At 51.7% G+C, this 17,802-nt stretch overlaps 1 protein-coding gene across 1 annotated transcript in view; it reads left to right on the forward strand.

The window, feature by feature from the left end:
- Positions 1-8,577: 8,577 nt before the first annotated feature.
- ARNT (aryl hydrocarbon receptor nuclear translocator) overlaps positions 8,578-17,802 on the forward strand; it is a 108,504-nt gene continuing 99,279 nt past the window's right edge. The window contains exon 1 of the mRNA XM_060256460.1: positions 8,578-8,682. Within this exon, the coding sequence (XP_060112443.1) occupies positions 8,652-8,682 (31 nt within the window). The 5' untranslated portion in view covers positions 8,578-8,651. The remainder of the gene's footprint in view (positions 8,683-17,802) is intronic.

The raw sequence follows: 17,802 nt of genomic DNA on the forward strand, positions 1-17,802 counted from the left end.
ATGAATTTGAGCAGACTTCGGAGAATGGTGGAAGACAGGAGGGCCTGGTGTGACTTAGTTCATGGGGTCTCAAAGAGTTGGATTCGACTGTGTGACTGAACAACAACAACAGGATCCGTTGGAAGGAGGCGAGGAGGTGGCTGAGAGGTGACAGGATCACCATCTTCAAGTACTTGAAGGGCTGTCCTATAGAGGATGGTGTGGAATTGTTTTCTGTGGCCCCGGAAGGTTGGACCGGAACCAACGGGTTGAAATTAAATCAAAAGAGTTTCTGGGTCAACATTAGGTAGAACTTCCTGACTGTTAGAGCAGTTCCTCAGTGGAACAGGCTTCCTCCTTGGGAGATGGTGGGCTCTCCTTCCTTGGAGGTTTTTCAACAGAGGTTAGATGGCCATCTGACAGCAATGAGGATCCTGTGAATTTAGGGGGAGGGATTTGTGAGTTTCCTGCCTTCTGCAGGGGATTGGACTAGATGACCTTGAAGGTCTCTTCCAATTCTATGACTTGTTAAGAGCGGTTCCTCAGTGGAACAGGCTTCCTCCTCGGGAGGTGGTGGCCTCTCCTTCCTGGGAGGTTTTTCAACAGAGGTTAGATGGCCATCTGACAGCAATGAGGATCCTGTGAATTTAGGGGGAGGGATTTGTGAGTTTCCTGCCTTCTGCAGGGGATTGGACTAGATGACCCCGGAGGTCCCTTCCAATTCTATGATTCTATGACTTGTTAAGAGCGGTTCCTCAGTGGAACAGGCTTCCTCCTCGGGAGGTGGTGGGCTCTCCTTCCTTGGAGGTTTCTCAACAGAGGCTAGATGGCCATCTGACAGCAATGAGGAACCTGTGAATTTAGGGGGAGGTGTTTGTGAGTTTCCTGCATTGTGCAGGGGGTTGGACTAGATGACCCTGGAGGTCTCTTCCAATTCTATGATTCTATGAATTGTTGTAAGCCCAAAAATTAGTGAATCAAAGGCAGACAGTCACAGGGGCAGGAAAGAAACAGGATCCAGAAGACAGCCCAGTCAAGTATGTTTAGCTCTTACCGTATGCGAGGAATTGGGTGGGATGGAAGGATTCCCTGGTACATCGAAGAATTTGTCCGTGTTTTCCCTCTGCCTCCAGGCGGGACACCTGTCTCAGCCCCTGGACCGAATCAGTCGTGGCTTTGCTGCCACCCCAAGCGTCATGAATACTTCACAAGACAGGCCGATCTCATGTTGCATGCACTCGCTGTAATGAGGGTAAATTGATCCTCTGGGGATTGAATGGTAACCCCGTGTCACCCGGCAACTATTTCCATGAAGTTTTTTCCACCCCATCCCTGGCTTCTGCTGCTTGGCACAAAGTTGCTCACGGGGCACGTTCAGATCCAGCCTCGGAATGCGTACGAAGGGCCAGCGAGTACAGAGTACATTTTCACCACCCTCACTAAGGGCAGGGAGGCGGGGACTGTGGCTCAGTGACTAGGGTTGCCAAGTCCAATTCAAGAAATATCTGGGGACTTCGGGGGTGGAGCCAGGAGACATTAGGGGTGGAGCCAAGATCAAGGCTGAGACAAGCATAATTGAACTCCAAAGGGAGTTCTGGCCCTCACATTTAAAGGGACGGCACACCTTTTCAATGCCTTCCTTCCATAGGAAATAATGAAGGATCGGGGTGCCTTCTTTTGGGGCTCATAGAAGTGGACCCCCTGGTCCAATCTTTTTGAAACTTGGGGGGTATTTTGGGGAGAGGCACTAGATGCTATACTGAAAATTTGGTGCCCCTAACCCAAAAAACAGCCCCCCCCTCAGAGCACCAGGTACCCGCAGATCAATTCTCCATGATTTTCTATGGGAATAAATCTCCATAGGAAATAATAGAGTTCCCAGCAGACATTTCACTCCCCTGTCCCCGCTTTCTGATGACCCTGAAGCGGGGCGAGGGTCTCCAAACCGGGGGATCCCCTGCCCCCCACCTGGGGATTGGCAACCCTATCAGTGACAGAGCATATTTCTTTGTATAAATCGATGGTGCTGTCTCATTTGGAATACTGTGTACAATTCTGGTCTCTCTCTCTCTCTCTCGGCTTGGCTTCGCGAACGAAGATTTAAGAAGGGTGCAATAGTCCACGTCTGCTGCAGGCTCGCTGGTGGCTGACAAGACCAATGCGGGACAGGCAGGTCCGGCCACAGTGGCTGCAGGGAAAAGTCTGATTTAGGGTTGGTGCTGTAGCAGTGCGATTCTTCCTCAATCTCCCTTTGTCCTCAAGACCAGCTATGCGTGCGTTCTCAAAAGAAGAGACAGCCTGGTGGATGGTGTGCCTCCATGCTTTGCGATCTGAGGCTAGGTCAGACCAGTGGTGATGGTTGATGCGACAGGTGCCAAGGGATTTCTTCAAGGAGTCCTTGTACCTCTTCTTTGGTGCCCCTCTATTTCGATGGCCGGTGGAGAGTTCGCCATACAGGGCAATCTTGGAAGGCGGTGGTTTTCCATCCTAGAAATATGCCCTGCCCAGCGCAGCTGCGTCTTCAACAGCAGTGCCTCGATGCTGGTAACCTCCGCCCGCTTGAGAACTTCAGTGTTGGTCACAAAGTCACTCCAGTGGATGTTGAGGATGGTGCGAAGGCAGCGCTGATGAAAGCGCTCAAGGAGTCGCAGGTGATGACGGTATAAAACCCATGATTCGGAGCCGTAGATGAGGGTTGTCATCACAACCGCTTTGTAAACATTGATCTTTGTGCCTTTTTTCAGATGCTTGTTGCTCCACACTCTTTTGTGCAGTCGGCCAAATGCACGGTTTGCCTTTGCCAGCCTGTTGTCAATCTCCTTGTCGATCTTGGCATCTGAGGAGATGATGCACCCCAGGTAGCTGAACTGCTGGACTGTCTTCAGAACTGATTCACCCACAGTGATGCAGGGAGGGTGATAATCTTCCTGGGTGCAGGCTGGTGGAGAACTTCTGTCTTCTTCAGACTAACTTCTAGGCCGAATAGCTTGGCAGCCTCTGCAAAGCAGGACGTCATATGCTGCAGAGCTGATACCGAGTGGGAGACGAGTGCAGCATCATCAGCAAACAGTAGCTCTCGGATGAGTTTTTCCATTGTCTTGGAGTGGGCCTTTAGTCGCCTCAGGTTGAACAGGCTGCCATCGGTGCGATAGCGGATGTAGACACCATCGTCATCATCTAGATCTACTGCGGCTCTTTGAAGCATCATGCTAAAGAAGATCGTAAAGAGAGTTGGCGCGAGAACACAGCCTTGCTTTACACCTGTGCCTATTGGGAAGGGCTCCGAGAGGTCGTTGCAGTGTCTGACTTGGCCTCGTTGGTCTTCGTGTAGCTGGATGATCATGCTGAGGAACCTTGGGGGACATCCTAAACGTTCCAAGATTTGCCACAGGCCTTTCCTGCTAACGGTATTGAAAGCTTTGGTAAGGTCGACAAAAGTCACATACAGAGTGTGGCGGAACCGGCCCGATTCTGCCTTCAGACCCGGTCCCGTCAGCTCCCTATTGAGTCGCCAACTCCTGGAGGGAGCTATTTCTCCTCCTGCCCCTTGGGCGCGCTGCCACCACCTGCTCAGTCCCGGGGTTCAGATTGAGAGGAACAGGACTCCCAATCCCCCTCTCCAGCTATGAGGCTAAGCCTCCAGGTCCTCTGCCACCCTGCACTTGGGTTTCACAGAGACCTCAGTGCTTCTTTGGGGCACCCCTGGAGGATTGGCACCTTATCCAACTGCGTGCCTTCCCCCTTCCTGGGGCCCCCTTCTTGAAAACAGCGTGGTCTAAAGCGGTTTGGGGATCTAGGTGGTACAGAGATTGACTGCCAGCATTTAAACAGTAAAAATATATTTATTTAAAAAGAGAAAAAGATAGGAAAAGAAAAACAAAACAAAAACAGTTGCGTTTAAAAAGTTAGCACAGCACAGCACACGCACAGCAAACAGCCTGACAAACAAAATGTGTTATAAACGCGTCCTGCTGGCCCTGATCTAAACTTGCCCTGTCTTGTGAATTACTTACTTAGTCTGCCTGCCTGGGGCCTCCCAGGCAGGAGCCTCCATTGCTCACCACATGCTCGCTGAGCGCTGGCTTCCAACTGCCCCTCTCTTCCTGCTAACACACATGCCAAGAACAAAAGCACTTCCTGCCTCTCTAGGGGATTTTCCCTCTAGCGTTGTTGGTTTGGCTCTGGAAGGGAGGGGGGAGTGAGGGGAAGGCTACAAAGCCTGCTGAGGGATTTACTGACCCCTGCCAACTGAAGCACCGCCACTGACTAAAATGGCGTTTCTCCACACAGAGCCTTGTTTTGTTCCCTGCATTTCTCTTGGAGCTGCCTGAGAACAAATACCATGTCGGTGGTGCTCCTGTTAGCTCTGAAGCCGCACTGGCTCTCTGGAAGGAGTTCTTCTGCAATGGCGGGCACCAGTCTGTTCAGGAGTATTCTGGCAAGGATTTTGCCTGCGATGGAGAGCAGGGTTATCCCCCGGTAGTTGGAGCAGTCTGACTTTTCCCCTTTGTTCTTGTATAGGGTGAGGATGATTGCATCGCGAAAGTCCTGTGGTAATTTGCCTTGTTCCCAGCAGGTGACAAGTACTTTGTGAAGTGAGCTATGTAGTACTGTGCCCCCATGCTTCCAGATCTCTGGTGGAATTCCATCAACTCCTGTTGCCTTGCCACTTTTCAGTTGCTTGATGGCTTTAACAGTCTCTTCTAGAGTGGGGATCTCATCCAACTCTGTTTTCACTGGTTGAATTCTGGTCACTGCACCTCAAAAAGGATATTATAGCATTGGGAAAAGTGCAGAAAAGGGCAATTAGAATGATTACAGGTTTGGAACACTTTCCCTATGAAGAAATGTTAAAACGCTTGGGGCTCTTTAGCTTGGAGAAACGTCGACTGCGGGGTGACAGGAGAGAGGTTTACAAGGTTATGCATGGGATGGAGAAGGGAGAGAGGTTCATTCTGGCCAAGTGCAAAGTAATGCACATTGGGACCAAGAATCCCAGCTACAAATACAAGTTTATGGGGGGTGAACTGGCAGAGACTGACCAAGAGAGAGATCTTGGGGTCGTGGTAGATAACTCACTGAAAATGTCAAGACAGTGTGCGGTTGCAATAAAAAAGCCCAACACCATGCTGGGAATTATTAGGAAGGGAATTGAAAACATATCAGCCAGTATCATGTTTGGAACATTTTCCCTATGAAGAAAGGCTGAAATGCTTGGGGCTCTTTAGCTTGGAGAAATGTCGACTGCGGGGTGACAGGAGAGAGGTTTACAAGATCATGCATGGGATGGAGAAGGCAGAGAAAGAAGTTCTTTTCTCCCTTTCTCACAATACAAGAACTCGTGGGCATTCAATGAGATTGCTGAGCAGTCGGGTTAAAATGGATAAAAGGAAGTCCTTCTTCACCCAAAAGGTGATTAACATGTGGAATTCACTGCCACAGGAGGTGGTGGCGGCTACAAGCATAGCCATCTTTAAGAGGAGATTGGATCAACATCTGGAGCAGAGATCCATCAGTGGCTATTTGCCACAGTCTATTGTTGGAACTCTCTATCTGGGTCAGTGATACTCTGTATTCTTGTGCTGGGGGGGCACAGTGGGAGGGCTTCTAGCCCCACTGATGGACCTCCTGATGGCACCTGGGTTTTTTTGGCCACTGTGTGACACAGTGTGTTGGGCTGGATGGGCCACTGGCCTGATCCAACATGGCTTCTCTTATGTTCTACTTGGTACAGGGCAAGCTCTAGTGGCTGCATTGACACCCTGTGATTTGGGTGGGGCTGAGAGGGCTCTCACAGCAGCTGCCCTTTCAAGGACAACCTCTGCCAGAGCTATGGCTGACCCAAGGCCATCCCAGCAGGTGCAAGTGGAGGAGTGGGGAATCCAACACTGTTCTCCCAGATAAGAGAACGATGGCTGCCCCAAGGCCATCTCAGCAGGTGCAAGTGGAGGAGTGGGGAATCCAACCCTGTTCTCCCAGATAAGAGAACGATGGCTGACCCAAGGCCATCCCAGCAGGTGCAAGTGGAGGAGTGGGGAATCAAAGCCGGTTCTCCCAGATAAGAGAGCTCTGGCTGACCCAAGGCCATTCCAGCAGCTGCAAGTGGAGGAGTGGGGAATCAAACCCGGTTCTCCCAGATAAGAGAGCTCTGGCTGACCCAAGGCCATTCCAGCAGCTGCAAGAGGAGGAGTGGGGAATCAAACCCGGTTCTCCCAGATAAGAGAGCTCTGGCTGACCCAAGGCCATTCCAGCAGCTGCAAGTGGAGTGGGGAATCCAACCTGGTTCTCCCAGATAAGAGTCCGCACACTTAACCACCAACTGGCTCTCATCAGGGGAAGGCAGAGGAACGGGACCTTTTGCATTTGAAAGGAGACCCTTTGCATTTGGGATCATTCAGGTATGCCAAACCCTCCCCCTCTCCCCCGCAGCATCTGAAGGGTTTCAAGGGCTTTGGGCCAGCCAGGTTTGGCGCACCTGAATCTCAAACAGCATAGCCAAGGGAAAGGAAAGGTCCCCTGTGCAAGCACCAGTCGTTTCTGACTCTGGGGTGACGTTGCTTTCACAACATTTTCACGGTAAACTTTTGACAGGGTGGCTTGCCCTTGTCTTCCCCAGTCGTCTACGCTCTCCCCGCAGCAAGCTGGGGACTCATTTGACCGGCTTCGGAAGGATGGAAGGCTGAGTCAACCTTGGGCCGGCTACATGAATCCAGCTTCCGCTGGAATCGGAGTCAGGTCATGAGCAGAGCGTTCAGACTACTGTCCTGCAGTCCTACTGCTTTCCCACTCTGCGCCACGGGGCCGCTTAACCAAGGACCACCCTTCAAATGCCTTTGGCGAGCCGGAGCTTTGGTGTGCCTGAATTCCAAGCAGCTATGCCAAATCCCCAGTCTTGCTCGCCTTATGCATTTTATGGGCCGGCAGCCACCTGTCTCTCTCCCCTCTGGCCAGATTTAAAGGGTCCTCCAGCCGATTTGTGGGCCGCATGCTCCAAGGGGGGGTGGGGGTGGGTGGGCTCCCTCTGGGCATCCTACCACCCCCCCCCCAGGGAAAGTGTATGTGCAATACATAGCCTCTCCTCTCCCGGTGTAATGAACGCCGCGTGGTCACTGTCTGGCTGTGCGTGGCAGATGGTCACTGCTATGGCCTCTCCTGCATTACTGCATCCGTAGCAACACCTTCTCGCTGGTCCCCCCCGTTTTTCACAGAGTTTGCTACGTCATGGTGCGACCGAATTGTCCGGCGGTATAACCGGATGGGCAGGCTGGGCCCACCAACCTTGCCAGCCTAAGAGAAGGAAAATTCTAACATCAAACCCGGGCAGATAGAGCTCGTTAATGTAACACCTACCACCTGGAGGACTCACTGCCGGCGTCCCGGCTTACTGGGCCATGGCAGATGACCCCCAGGTGAAAGGGTGGAGCCAGTACCGCGCACACTGCGCTTCACCTAAAAAATTCCTCTGCGCAGGCCTGAAGGGCATATCCACATACACAACCCACAACGCATCAAGTCCTGCAGCGATGGGCAAGGGGCGAAACGGCAGGTGGAAGATGCCACTGGAAGCCGCAGTCCCGATCCTGCATGTAGGCGGTTCAGGGTATTGGTCGCCTGATGCTGACCTGGAGACAAAAGCATTTTTCGGCAGCACCCTGAACGACCAAGCAGCTTTATCTAGGGACAGCACTGCTTGCTCCACACGGAGAGGGGCCTAGAAAAGGTGGCCTAAACAAAGCTCGTCTCCTCCCCGCCAGTTGGCTAGCCGCGGTCAACGGGCATCCTTACTTGCGGTCAAAAAATAACAACAAAGAAAAGGCATGCACCTGCCTCACAAAGTGTGCAAAGACTAAAGCTTGCGTGTTGGCTTCCTTTGAGAACGCACGCATAGCTGCTCTTGAGGACAAAAGGAGATTGAGGAAGTATCGTACTGCTACAGCACCAACCCTAAATCAGACTTTTCCCTGCAGCCGCTGTGGCCGGACCTGCCTGTCCCGCATTGGTCTTGTCAGCCACCAGCGAGCCTGCAGCAAACGTGGACTATTGCACCCTTCTTAAATCTTCGTTCGCGAAGCCAAGCCGAGAGAGTAGAGCCTTTTGCATCTGGGAGGAGGGGAAGGAGGGGGGGAGGGTTGCTGCCTCCTGAACTTGACGTCATCGCCTTCCAAATTCCCCTGCTGGGATAAACTTGGACAAATCTCATGATTCAAAACTGTGCAGGTGCGCTTTTATTGCAGCCCACGGAATCTCAGACTGACGTCCCTCCGAAGCGCCGAATCGCGAGTTCGAATCTTCCCTCCCGCGGAAGTCAATGGAAGCCGCCCCGCCGGTGACGTCACCCTCGCCCCTCCCCTCCCGCCGCGCTCGAGCCCCCTTTGGCCCCTTTCCCGCCTCAAGCCGCGCCCCCTTCCTAGCCACGCCCCTTCCCCCGCTGCTGGGAAAAGACGCCTTTCAAAAAAAAAAACGCAGGGGAGGCGGGCCACGCCCCTTCGAGCCGGCGCGCCCAATAGGGGTGCGGCGTCCGCCCCGCCCCTCGCTCCGCGCCCCGCCCTTTCTCTGGCTCGGGAGCCGCCGCCATCTTGGAAGCGGGACTGTGCGCGAGGGGCCCCTGAGGCACGGCCGCGGAGGAGGAGGAGGAGGGGGGTGCGCGCGCGCCCTCGCGCTCTCCCGCCGCCATGGCAACCGCCACCGCCGCCCCCAAGCAGGGTGAGTGACAGGCACGGGGGGGAGGGGGGGCTTGCCTAGTGGGGAGTGGCAGCACTGGAGGCTTTTGGGGGAGGGGGTTGAGGTTAGGGAGGTGGGGGAGGGGGAGGAGGAGCCGGGGGGCTCATTTGGGGTCTGCCCAGGGTGGTGAATTGGGGGTGGGCGGTGAGTGGCAGGACTGGAGGTGGGGGGGGGGGTTGAGGTTAGAGGGGGGATTAACATGGGGGGCTACTTGAGGGGTGGGGTGAGTGGGGGGGTTGAGGGTTAGAAGTGGGGGAGGGGGAGGAGGAGCTGGGGGCCTTTGGGGGGGATGAGGTTAGAGGGGGGAAAGGTGGGGGGAGGGGGAATTGAGAGCTAGAAGTGGGGGGAGGGGGAGAAAGACTTGGGGGGCTTCGTTGGGGTCTGCCCAGGGTGTTGAATTGGGGCCTTTTGGGGGGGGGGGTGAGGTTAGAGGGGGAAAGGTGGGGGGAGGGGGAATTGAGAACTAGAAGTGGGGGGAGGGGGAGAAAGACTTGGGGGGCTTCGTTGGGGTCTGCCCAGGGTGCTGAATTGGGGCTTTTTTGTCAGGGGGGATGAGGTTAGAAGGGGAAAGGTGGGGGGAGGGGGTATTGAGAGCTAGAAGTGGGGGAGGGGGAGAGAGACGTGGGGGGGCTGATTTGGGGTCTGCCCAGGTTGGTGAATTGGGGGTGGGCGGTGAGTGACAGGACTGGAGGTGGGGGGGGGTTGAGGTTAGAGGGGGGATTAACATGGGGGGCTACTTGAGGGGTGGGGGTGAGTGTGAGATTGAGGATTAGAAGTGGGGAAGGGGGAGAAAGACTTGGGGGGGCTTCGTTGGGGTCTGCGGGGGGATTGAGGGTTAGAAATGGGGGAGGGGGAGCTGGGGGGCTTTTCTGGGGGGGGATGAGGTTAGAGGGGGAAAGGTGGGGGGAGGGGGAATTGAGAGCTAGAAGTGGGGGGAGGGGGAGAAAGACTTGGGGGGCTTCGTTGGGGTCTGCCCAGGGTGTTGAATTGGGGCCTTTTTGGGGGGGGGATGAGGTTAGAGGGGGAAAGGTGGGGGAGGGGGGAATTGAGAACTAGAAGTGGGGGAGGGGGAGAAAGACATGGGGGGGGCTCATTTGGGGGTCTGCCCAAGGTGGTGAATTGGGGGTGGGCGGTGAGTGACAGGACTGGAGGCTTTTTGGGGGTGTGGGGGAATTGAGGGTTAGAAGTGGGGGGAGGGGGAGAAAGTCATGGGGGGCTTCATTGGGGTCTGCCCAGGGTGTTGAATTGGGGCCTTTGGGGGGGGGGTGAGGTTAGAGGGGGAAAGGTGGGGGGAGGGGGAATTGAGAACTAGAAGTGGGGGGAAGGGGAGAAAAAGATGGGGGGGCTCATTTGGGGTTTCCCCAGGGTGGTGAATTGGGGGTGGGCGGTGAGTGACAGGACTGGAGGCTTTTTGGGGGTGTGGGGGAATTGAGGGTTAGAAGTGGGGGGAGGGGGAGAAAGTCATGGGGGGCTTCATTGGGGTCTGCCCAGGGTGTTGAATTGGGGCCTTTGGGGGGGGGGTGAGGTTAGAGGGGGAAAGGTGGGGGGAGGGGGAATTGAGAACTAGAAGTGGGGGGAAGGGGAGAAAGAGATGGGGGGGCTCATTTGGGGTTTCCCCAGGGTGGTGAATTGGGGGTGGGCGGTGAGTGACAGGACTGGAGGCTTTTTGGGGGTGTGGGGGAATTGAGGGTTAGAAGTGGGGGGAGGGGGAGAAGGAGTTGGGGGGCTTCGTTGGGGTCTGCCCAGAGTGCTGTATTGGGGGTGAGCGGTGAATGACAGGGGGTTGGGGGGGTTGTGGTTAGTGGGGGGATTAACATGGGCTAGTTGAGGGGTGTGGGGTGAGTGGATGTGGAGGGAAATTGAGGGTTAGAAGTGCGGGGAGGGGGAGAAAGACATGGGGGGCTCATTTGGGGTCTGCCCAGGGTGGTGAATTGGGGGTGGGTGGTGAGTGACGGAACAGGAGGTGGTGGGGGCAGGGTTGAGGTTAGAGGGGGGATTAACATGAGGCGACTAGTTGAGGGGAGAATGTGTCTAGGGGGCTGCCAAAGGTGGATTTTGCTGGTGAGGCGACCTTGGGATTGAGGGGAAGAGAGAGGCTGGGGGGCTGAAATGTGATTTGCCTGTGGGGAGGGAGGTAAGGGTTGCGTGTGTGTGTGTGTTGGCGGGGTGGACAAGCTTAGGTCTCTTCAGAGAATTCATTTTTTGGCTGAAAAGTGGAGTAAAAGCACTTTTAAATATGTAAGAGAAGTGAAATTCGCCCGCTGGAGGGGCTGTGGGGTTAAAGGGCGGAAAAGGGCAACTAGAATTATTCAAGGGTTGGAACACTGTCTTTATGAAAAAAGGTTAAAGTGCTTGGGGCTCTTTAGTTTGGAGAAATGGTGGCTGAGGGGTGACATGATGGAGGTTTGCAAGATTATGCATGGAATAGAGAAGGTAGAAAAAGAAGTCCTTTTCTCCCTTTCTCACAATACAAGAATTCGTGGGCATTCAATGAAATTGCTGAGCAGTTGGGTTAGAACAGATAAAAGGAAGTCGTTCTTCTTGCAAAGGGCGATTAACGCCTGGAATTCACTGCCACAGGAGGTGGTGAGGCCTGCAAGCACTTCAAAAGGTGATTGGATAAACATATAGAACAGAAGTCCACTAGTGGCTATTAGCCGCACAGTATTGATGGAACTCTCTGTCTGGGGCAGTGATGCTCTGTATTCTTGGTGCTTGGGGGGGGGCAGCAGTGGGAGGGCTTCTAGTGTCATGGACCTCCTGATGGCACCTGAGTTTTGGCCACTGTGTGACACAGAGTGTTGGACTGGATGGGCCATTGGCCGGATCCAACAGGGCTTCTCTTATGTTCTTATGTGACACACAGTGTTGGACTGGAGGGGCCACTGGCCTGAACCAACATGGCTTCTCTTATGTTCTTATGAGACACAGAGTGTTGGACTGGATGGGCCATTGGCCTGACCCAACATGGCTTCTTTTATGTTCTTATATGACACAGTGTTGGACTGGATAGGCCATTGGCCTGATCCAACATGGCTTCTCTTCTGTTCTTATGTGACTCAGAGTGTTGGACTGGATGGGCCATTGGCCTGATCCAACATGGCTTCTCTTCTGTTCTTATGTGACTCAGAGTGTTGGACTGGATGGGCCATTGGCCTGATCCAACATGGCTTCTCTTATGTTCTTAGAGGGAATGGGCTCTGGTATGGGAAAGGGGCTAGAAATTCAATTGGTGTGGGGGGGAGCAGTCTGTTATTAGATTTGGGAGCAAAGTTGGAGAGTTAGAATATGGAGTTAGAGGAGTTTTAGGGGCACACACTGCCTGTTGGTATACAGGATTACTGCCTCTGTAATTTATTCAGGTGGGGTGGGGGAGGAAGAAAAGAGTGCTGGGCCTGCATATTTTATATAGTGGGATTTATATATTTTTATGTGGGTAGCTGTGTTGGTCTGAAGCAGCAGAACAAAGTCTGAGTCCAGTGGCTCCTTTAAGACCGACAACGTTTGATTCCGGGTAGAAGCTTTTCTGTGCATCTGAAAACGTGTGCATGCACATGAAAGCTGATACCCAGAGTTAAACTTTGTTGGTCTTGAGAGACAGTTTGGTGTAGTGGTTAAGTGCACGGAGTCTTATCTGGGAGAACGGGGTTTGATTCACCCTCCTCCACTTGCACCTGCTGGAATGGCCTTGGGTCAGCCATAGCTCTCATAGGAATTGTCCTAGAAAAGGCAGCTACTGTGAGAGCTCTCTCAGCCCCACCTGCCTCACAGGGTGTCTGTTGTGGAAGTGGGGGAAGGTAAAGGAGATTGTGACCACCCTGAGATTCAGAGTATAGCGGGGGATATAAATCCAATTTCTTCTCCCCTGGACTCAAACTTTTTCTAAAATAAAACTGAAGCATTGAAAGTCATTATTCAAAACAGACACTGTAAAAACTAACTGTTTGTGGCTGAAGGCAGAAAATCTAGAGTACTGTCTCCATCTCAGCTGTGGTAAAACTATTAGGACATGGTCAATAATTCAGACTCTGATAGTTTTTAGTAATGCCTTCAAATCCCGTCTCATTCTGCTCAATAGTCATGCTAGCTTTTGGATAGGGTGGAAGAAGCTGCAGAGACAGGGACTGAAGGGCTGGTAGGGGGAGAAGCTCCTCTCTTTGGTGTCATGGTGAAGTGTGCGGACTCTTATCTGGGAGAACCGGGTTTGATTCCCCACTCCTCCACTTGCAGCTGCTGGAGTGAGCTTGAGTTAGTCACAAGTTCTCACAGAGCTGTTCTTCTCAAGAGCAGTTTCTCTCAGAGCTCTCTCAGCACCACCCACCTCACAGCATGTCTCTGGCGGGGAGGGAAGGGGAAAGGAGATTGAAAGCCATTCTGAGGCTCATTCGGGTAGTGAATATTGAGAATTACTCAGCTCTGGCATGTGAAAAGTTTACAGAACAGGGTCTGTTTTGGAGGCATGGAACTGGGTAACATGTCTAAGAACATGAGAGAAGCCATATTGGATCAGGCTGATGGCCCATCCAGTCCAACACTTTGTGTCACACAGTGGCCAAAAAAACCCCAGGTACCATCAGGAGGTCCATCAGTGGGGCCAGGACACTAGAAGCCTTCCCACTATGCCCTCCCAAGCACCAAGAAAACAGAGCATCACTGCCCCAGACATAAGAACATAACAGAAGCCATATTGGATCAGGCTGATGGCCCATCCAGTCCAACACTTTGTGTCACACAGTGGCCAAAACCCCAGGTTCCATCAGAAGGTCCATCAGTGGGGCCAGGACACTAGAAGCCCTCCCACTGTTGCCCCCCCAGGCACCAAGAATACAGAGCATCACTGCCCCAGACATAACATAAGAGAAGCCATGTTGGAACAGGCCATTGGCTCATCCAGTCCAACACTCTGTGTCACACAGGGGCCAAGAATACCAGGTGCCATCAGGAGGTCCATCCGTGGGGCCAGGACACTAGAAGCCCTCCCACTGTGCCCCCCAAGCACCAAGAATACAGAGCATCACTGCCCCAGACATAAGAGCATAAGAGAAGCCCTGTTGGATCAGGCCAATGGCCCCTCCAGTCCAACACTCTGTGTCACACAGTAGCCAAAAAAAACAGGTACCATCAGGAGGTCCATCAGTGGGGCCCGGCACTAGAAGCCCTCCCACTATGCCCTCCCAAGCACCAAGAAAACAGAGCATCACTGCCCCAGACATAAGAACATAAGAGAAGCCATATTGGATCAGGCTGATGGCCCATCCAGTCCAACACTTTGTGTCACACGGTGGCCAAAACCCCAGGTTCCATCAGAAGGTCCATCAGTGGGGCCAGGACACTAGAAGCCCTCCCACTGTTGCCCCCCCCCAGGCACCAAGAATACAGAGCATCACTGCCCCAGACATAACATAAGAGAAGCCATGTTGGATCAGGCCATTGACTCATCCAGTCCAACACTCTGTGTCACACAGGGGCCAAGAAAACCAGGTGCCATCAGGAGGTCCATCAGTGGGGCCAGGACACAAGAAGCCCTCCCACTGTGCCCCCCCCCAAGCACCAAGAATACAGAGCATCACTGCTCCAGACATAAGAGCATAAGAGAAGCCCTGTTGGATCAGGCCAATGGCCCCTCCAGTCCAACACTCTGTGTCACACAGTGGCCAAAAAAACAGGCGCCATCAGGAGGTCCACCAGTGGGGCCAGGACACTAGAAGCTCTCCCACTGTTGCCCCCCCCACCCCATGCACCAAGAATACAGAGCATCACTGCCCCAGGCAGAACACTCCAGCAATACGGTGTGGCTAATAGCCACCGATGGACCTCTGCTCCATATGTTTATGCAGTCCCCTCTTGAAGACTGCTGTGCTTGTAGCTGTCACCACATCCTGTAGCAGTGAAATAGTCTACTACTGGAGAAGGTTCGGCTAGGTTGTAGCGATGCCTTCAATAAATTCATGTGCGTATAAAACGAGGCTTTTTATTTCGCATCGTTTCATCCCGCACAATTTTCCTGGTGTCGTTAGAACATAAGAACATAAGAGAAGCCATGTTAGATCAGGCCAATGGCCCATCCAGTCCAACATTCTGTGTCACACAGCGGCCAAATATATATATATATATATATATATATACACACACACACACACACTGTGGCTAATAGCCACTGATGGACCTCTGCTCCATATTTTTATCTAACCCCTTCTTGAAGGTGGCTATGCTTGTGGATGCCACCACCTCCTGTGGCAGTGAATTCCACATGTTAATCACCCTTTGGGTGAAGAAGTACTTCCTTTTATCCGTTTTAACCTGTCTGCTCAGCAATTTCATCGAATGCCCACGAGTTCTTGTATTGTGAGAAAGGGAGAAAAGTACTTCTTTCTCTACTTTCTCCATCCCATGCATTATCTTGTAAACTTCTATCATGTCACCCCTCAGTCGACGTTTCTCCAAGCTAAAGAGCCCTAAGCGTTTCAACCTTTCTTCATAGGGAAGGTGTTCCAGCCCTTTAATCATTTTAGTTGCCCTTTTCTGAACTTTCTCCAATGCTATAATATCCTTTTTGAGGTGCGGCGACCAGAACTGCACACAGTACTCCAAATGAGACCGCACCATCGATTTATACAGAGGCATTATGATACTGGCTGATTTGTTTTCAATTCCCTTCCTAATAATTCCCAGCATGGCGTTGGCCTTTTTTATTGCAAACGCACACTGTCTTGACATTTTCAGTGAATTATCTACCATGACCCCAAGATCTCTCTCTTGGTCTGTCTCTGCCAGTTCACACCCCATCAACTTGTATTTGTAGCTGGGATTCTTGGCCCCAATGTGCATTACTTTGCACTTGGCCACATTGAACCGCATCTGCCACGTTGACGCCCACTCACCCAGCCTCAACAGATCCCTTTGGAGTTCCTCACAATCCTCTCTGGTTCTCACCACCCTGAACAATTTAGTGTCATCCGCAAATTTGGCCACTTCACTGCTCACTCCCAACTCTAAATCATTTATGAACAAGTTAAAGAGGATGGGACCCAGTACCGAGCCCTGCGGCACCCCACTGCTTACCGTCCTCCACTGCGAAGACTGCCCATTTATACTCACTCTCTGCTTCCTATTACTCAGCCAGTTTTTGATCCACAAGAGGACCTGTCCTTTTACTCCATGACTCTCAAGCTTTCTAAGGAGCCTTTGATGAGGAACTTTATCAAAAGCTTTCTGGAAGTCAAGGTAAACAACATCTATAGGGTCTCCTTTGTCCACATGTTTGTTCACCCCCTCAAAGAAATGTAACAGGTTAGTGAGGCAAGATCTTCCCTTGCAGAACCCATGCTGAGTCTTCCTCAATAACCCGTGTTCATCAATGTGCCTACTCATTCTGTCCTTGATAATGGTTTCTACCAACTTTCCCGGTATTGAAGTCAGATTGACTGGCCTGTAATTTCCCGGATCTCCTCTGGAACCCTTTTTAAAGATGGGGGTGACATTTGCTACCTTCCAGTCCTCAGGAACGGAGGCAGATTTCAATGAAAGATTACAGATTTTTGTTAGAAGATCCACAAGTTCAACTTTGAGTTCTTTCAGAACTCTCGGATGTATGCCATCCGGACCCGGTGACTTATTAGTTTTTAATTTGTCTATCAGTTGTAGGACCTCCTCTTTTGTCACCTCAATCTGACTCAGGTCTTTCAACACCCCTTCCAATATTAGTGGTTCTGGGGCGGGCAAACACTTCTCATCTTCCACGGTGAAGACGGAGGCAAAAAATGCATTCAGCTTCTCAGCCATTTCCCCATCCTCCTTCAGTAATCCTTTTACCCCATGGTCATCCAAGGGCCCCACTGCTTCCCTGGCTGGTTTCCTACTTCTAATATATTTGAAGAAATTTTTATTGTTGGTCTTTATGTTTTTTGCAATATGCTCCTCATAGTCCCTTTTTGCCTGCCTGATCACAGTCTTGCATTTGATTTGCCACTGCCTGTGTTCCCTTTTATTAATCTCACTTGGACTGGTTTTCCACCGCTTAAAGGAGTCCTTCTTACCTTTTACAGCTTCCATTGCTTTGTTTGTTAACCATGCTGGCCTCTTCTTATACCTGTTTGTGCCTTTCCTAACTTGTGGTATGTATTTTATCTGAGCTTCTAGGATTATGGTTTTAAATAGTCTCCAAGCTTCCCCAAGGGTTTTGACCGTATTTACCTTTCCTTTCAGTTTCCTCCTCACATGCCTCCTCATCTCAGAGAATTTACCCCTTTTAAAGTTAAATGTGGTTGTGGCGGTCTTTTTGGGCAACTCTCTATTTATACAAATGGTGAAATCAATAACATTATGGTCACTGTTCCCAAGCGGTGCAATCACTTTTACGTCTCTCACCAAGTCTTGGGCATTACTTAGGACCAGATCCAGGATCGCCCCACCCCTGGTAGGTTCTGAGACCATCTGCTCCATAGCACAGTCATTGAGAGCATCAAGAAACTCAATCTCTTTCTCTCGACCAGAACACATATTGACCCAATCAATCTGCGGGTAGTTAAAATCACCTATTACGACACAGTTTTTACGTTTAGCCGCTATCTTTAATCCCTCCATCATATTATAATCGTCCTCTCTCTTTTGATTTGGTGGGCGATAACAAACTCCCATAGTTAAATTTCCTTTTGGGCCCTCTATTTCAACCCAAAGCATTTCTAAAAGGGAATCTAATTCTCTGACCTCAGTCTTACTGGACCGTATATCCTCTCTGACATACAGAGCCACCCCACCTCCAACCCTTCCCTCCCTATCCTTCCGATATAACTTATATCCAGGAATCACCGTGTCCCACTGATTCTCCTCATTCCACCAAGTTTCTGAAATTCCCACAATGTCTATGTTTTCTCCCAACACTAAACATTCCAATTCACCAATTTTACTTCGGACACTTCTAACATTTGCATACAAACATTTATAATTTCCCAAGCAAGCTAGGCCTGCCACCTCTCTCCTGCCGCCTCGAGACTCTAGCAGACAGTCCATACTGTTTGTCACCATCACAGTGGACAACTCTGATCCGTTACTCGGTAGAAAAATAGAAGCCAACCCTTCATCTCTTTGAGACGAGTCCTCCCG

This window comes from Heteronotia binoei, chromosome 1 (assembly GCF_032191835.1).
Source record: "Heteronotia binoei isolate CCM8104 ecotype False Entrance Well chromosome 1, APGP_CSIRO_Hbin_v1, whole genome shotgun sequence".
Classification (NCBI taxonomy): Eukaryota; Metazoa; Chordata; class Lepidosauria; order Squamata; family Gekkonidae; genus Heteronotia; species Heteronotia binoei.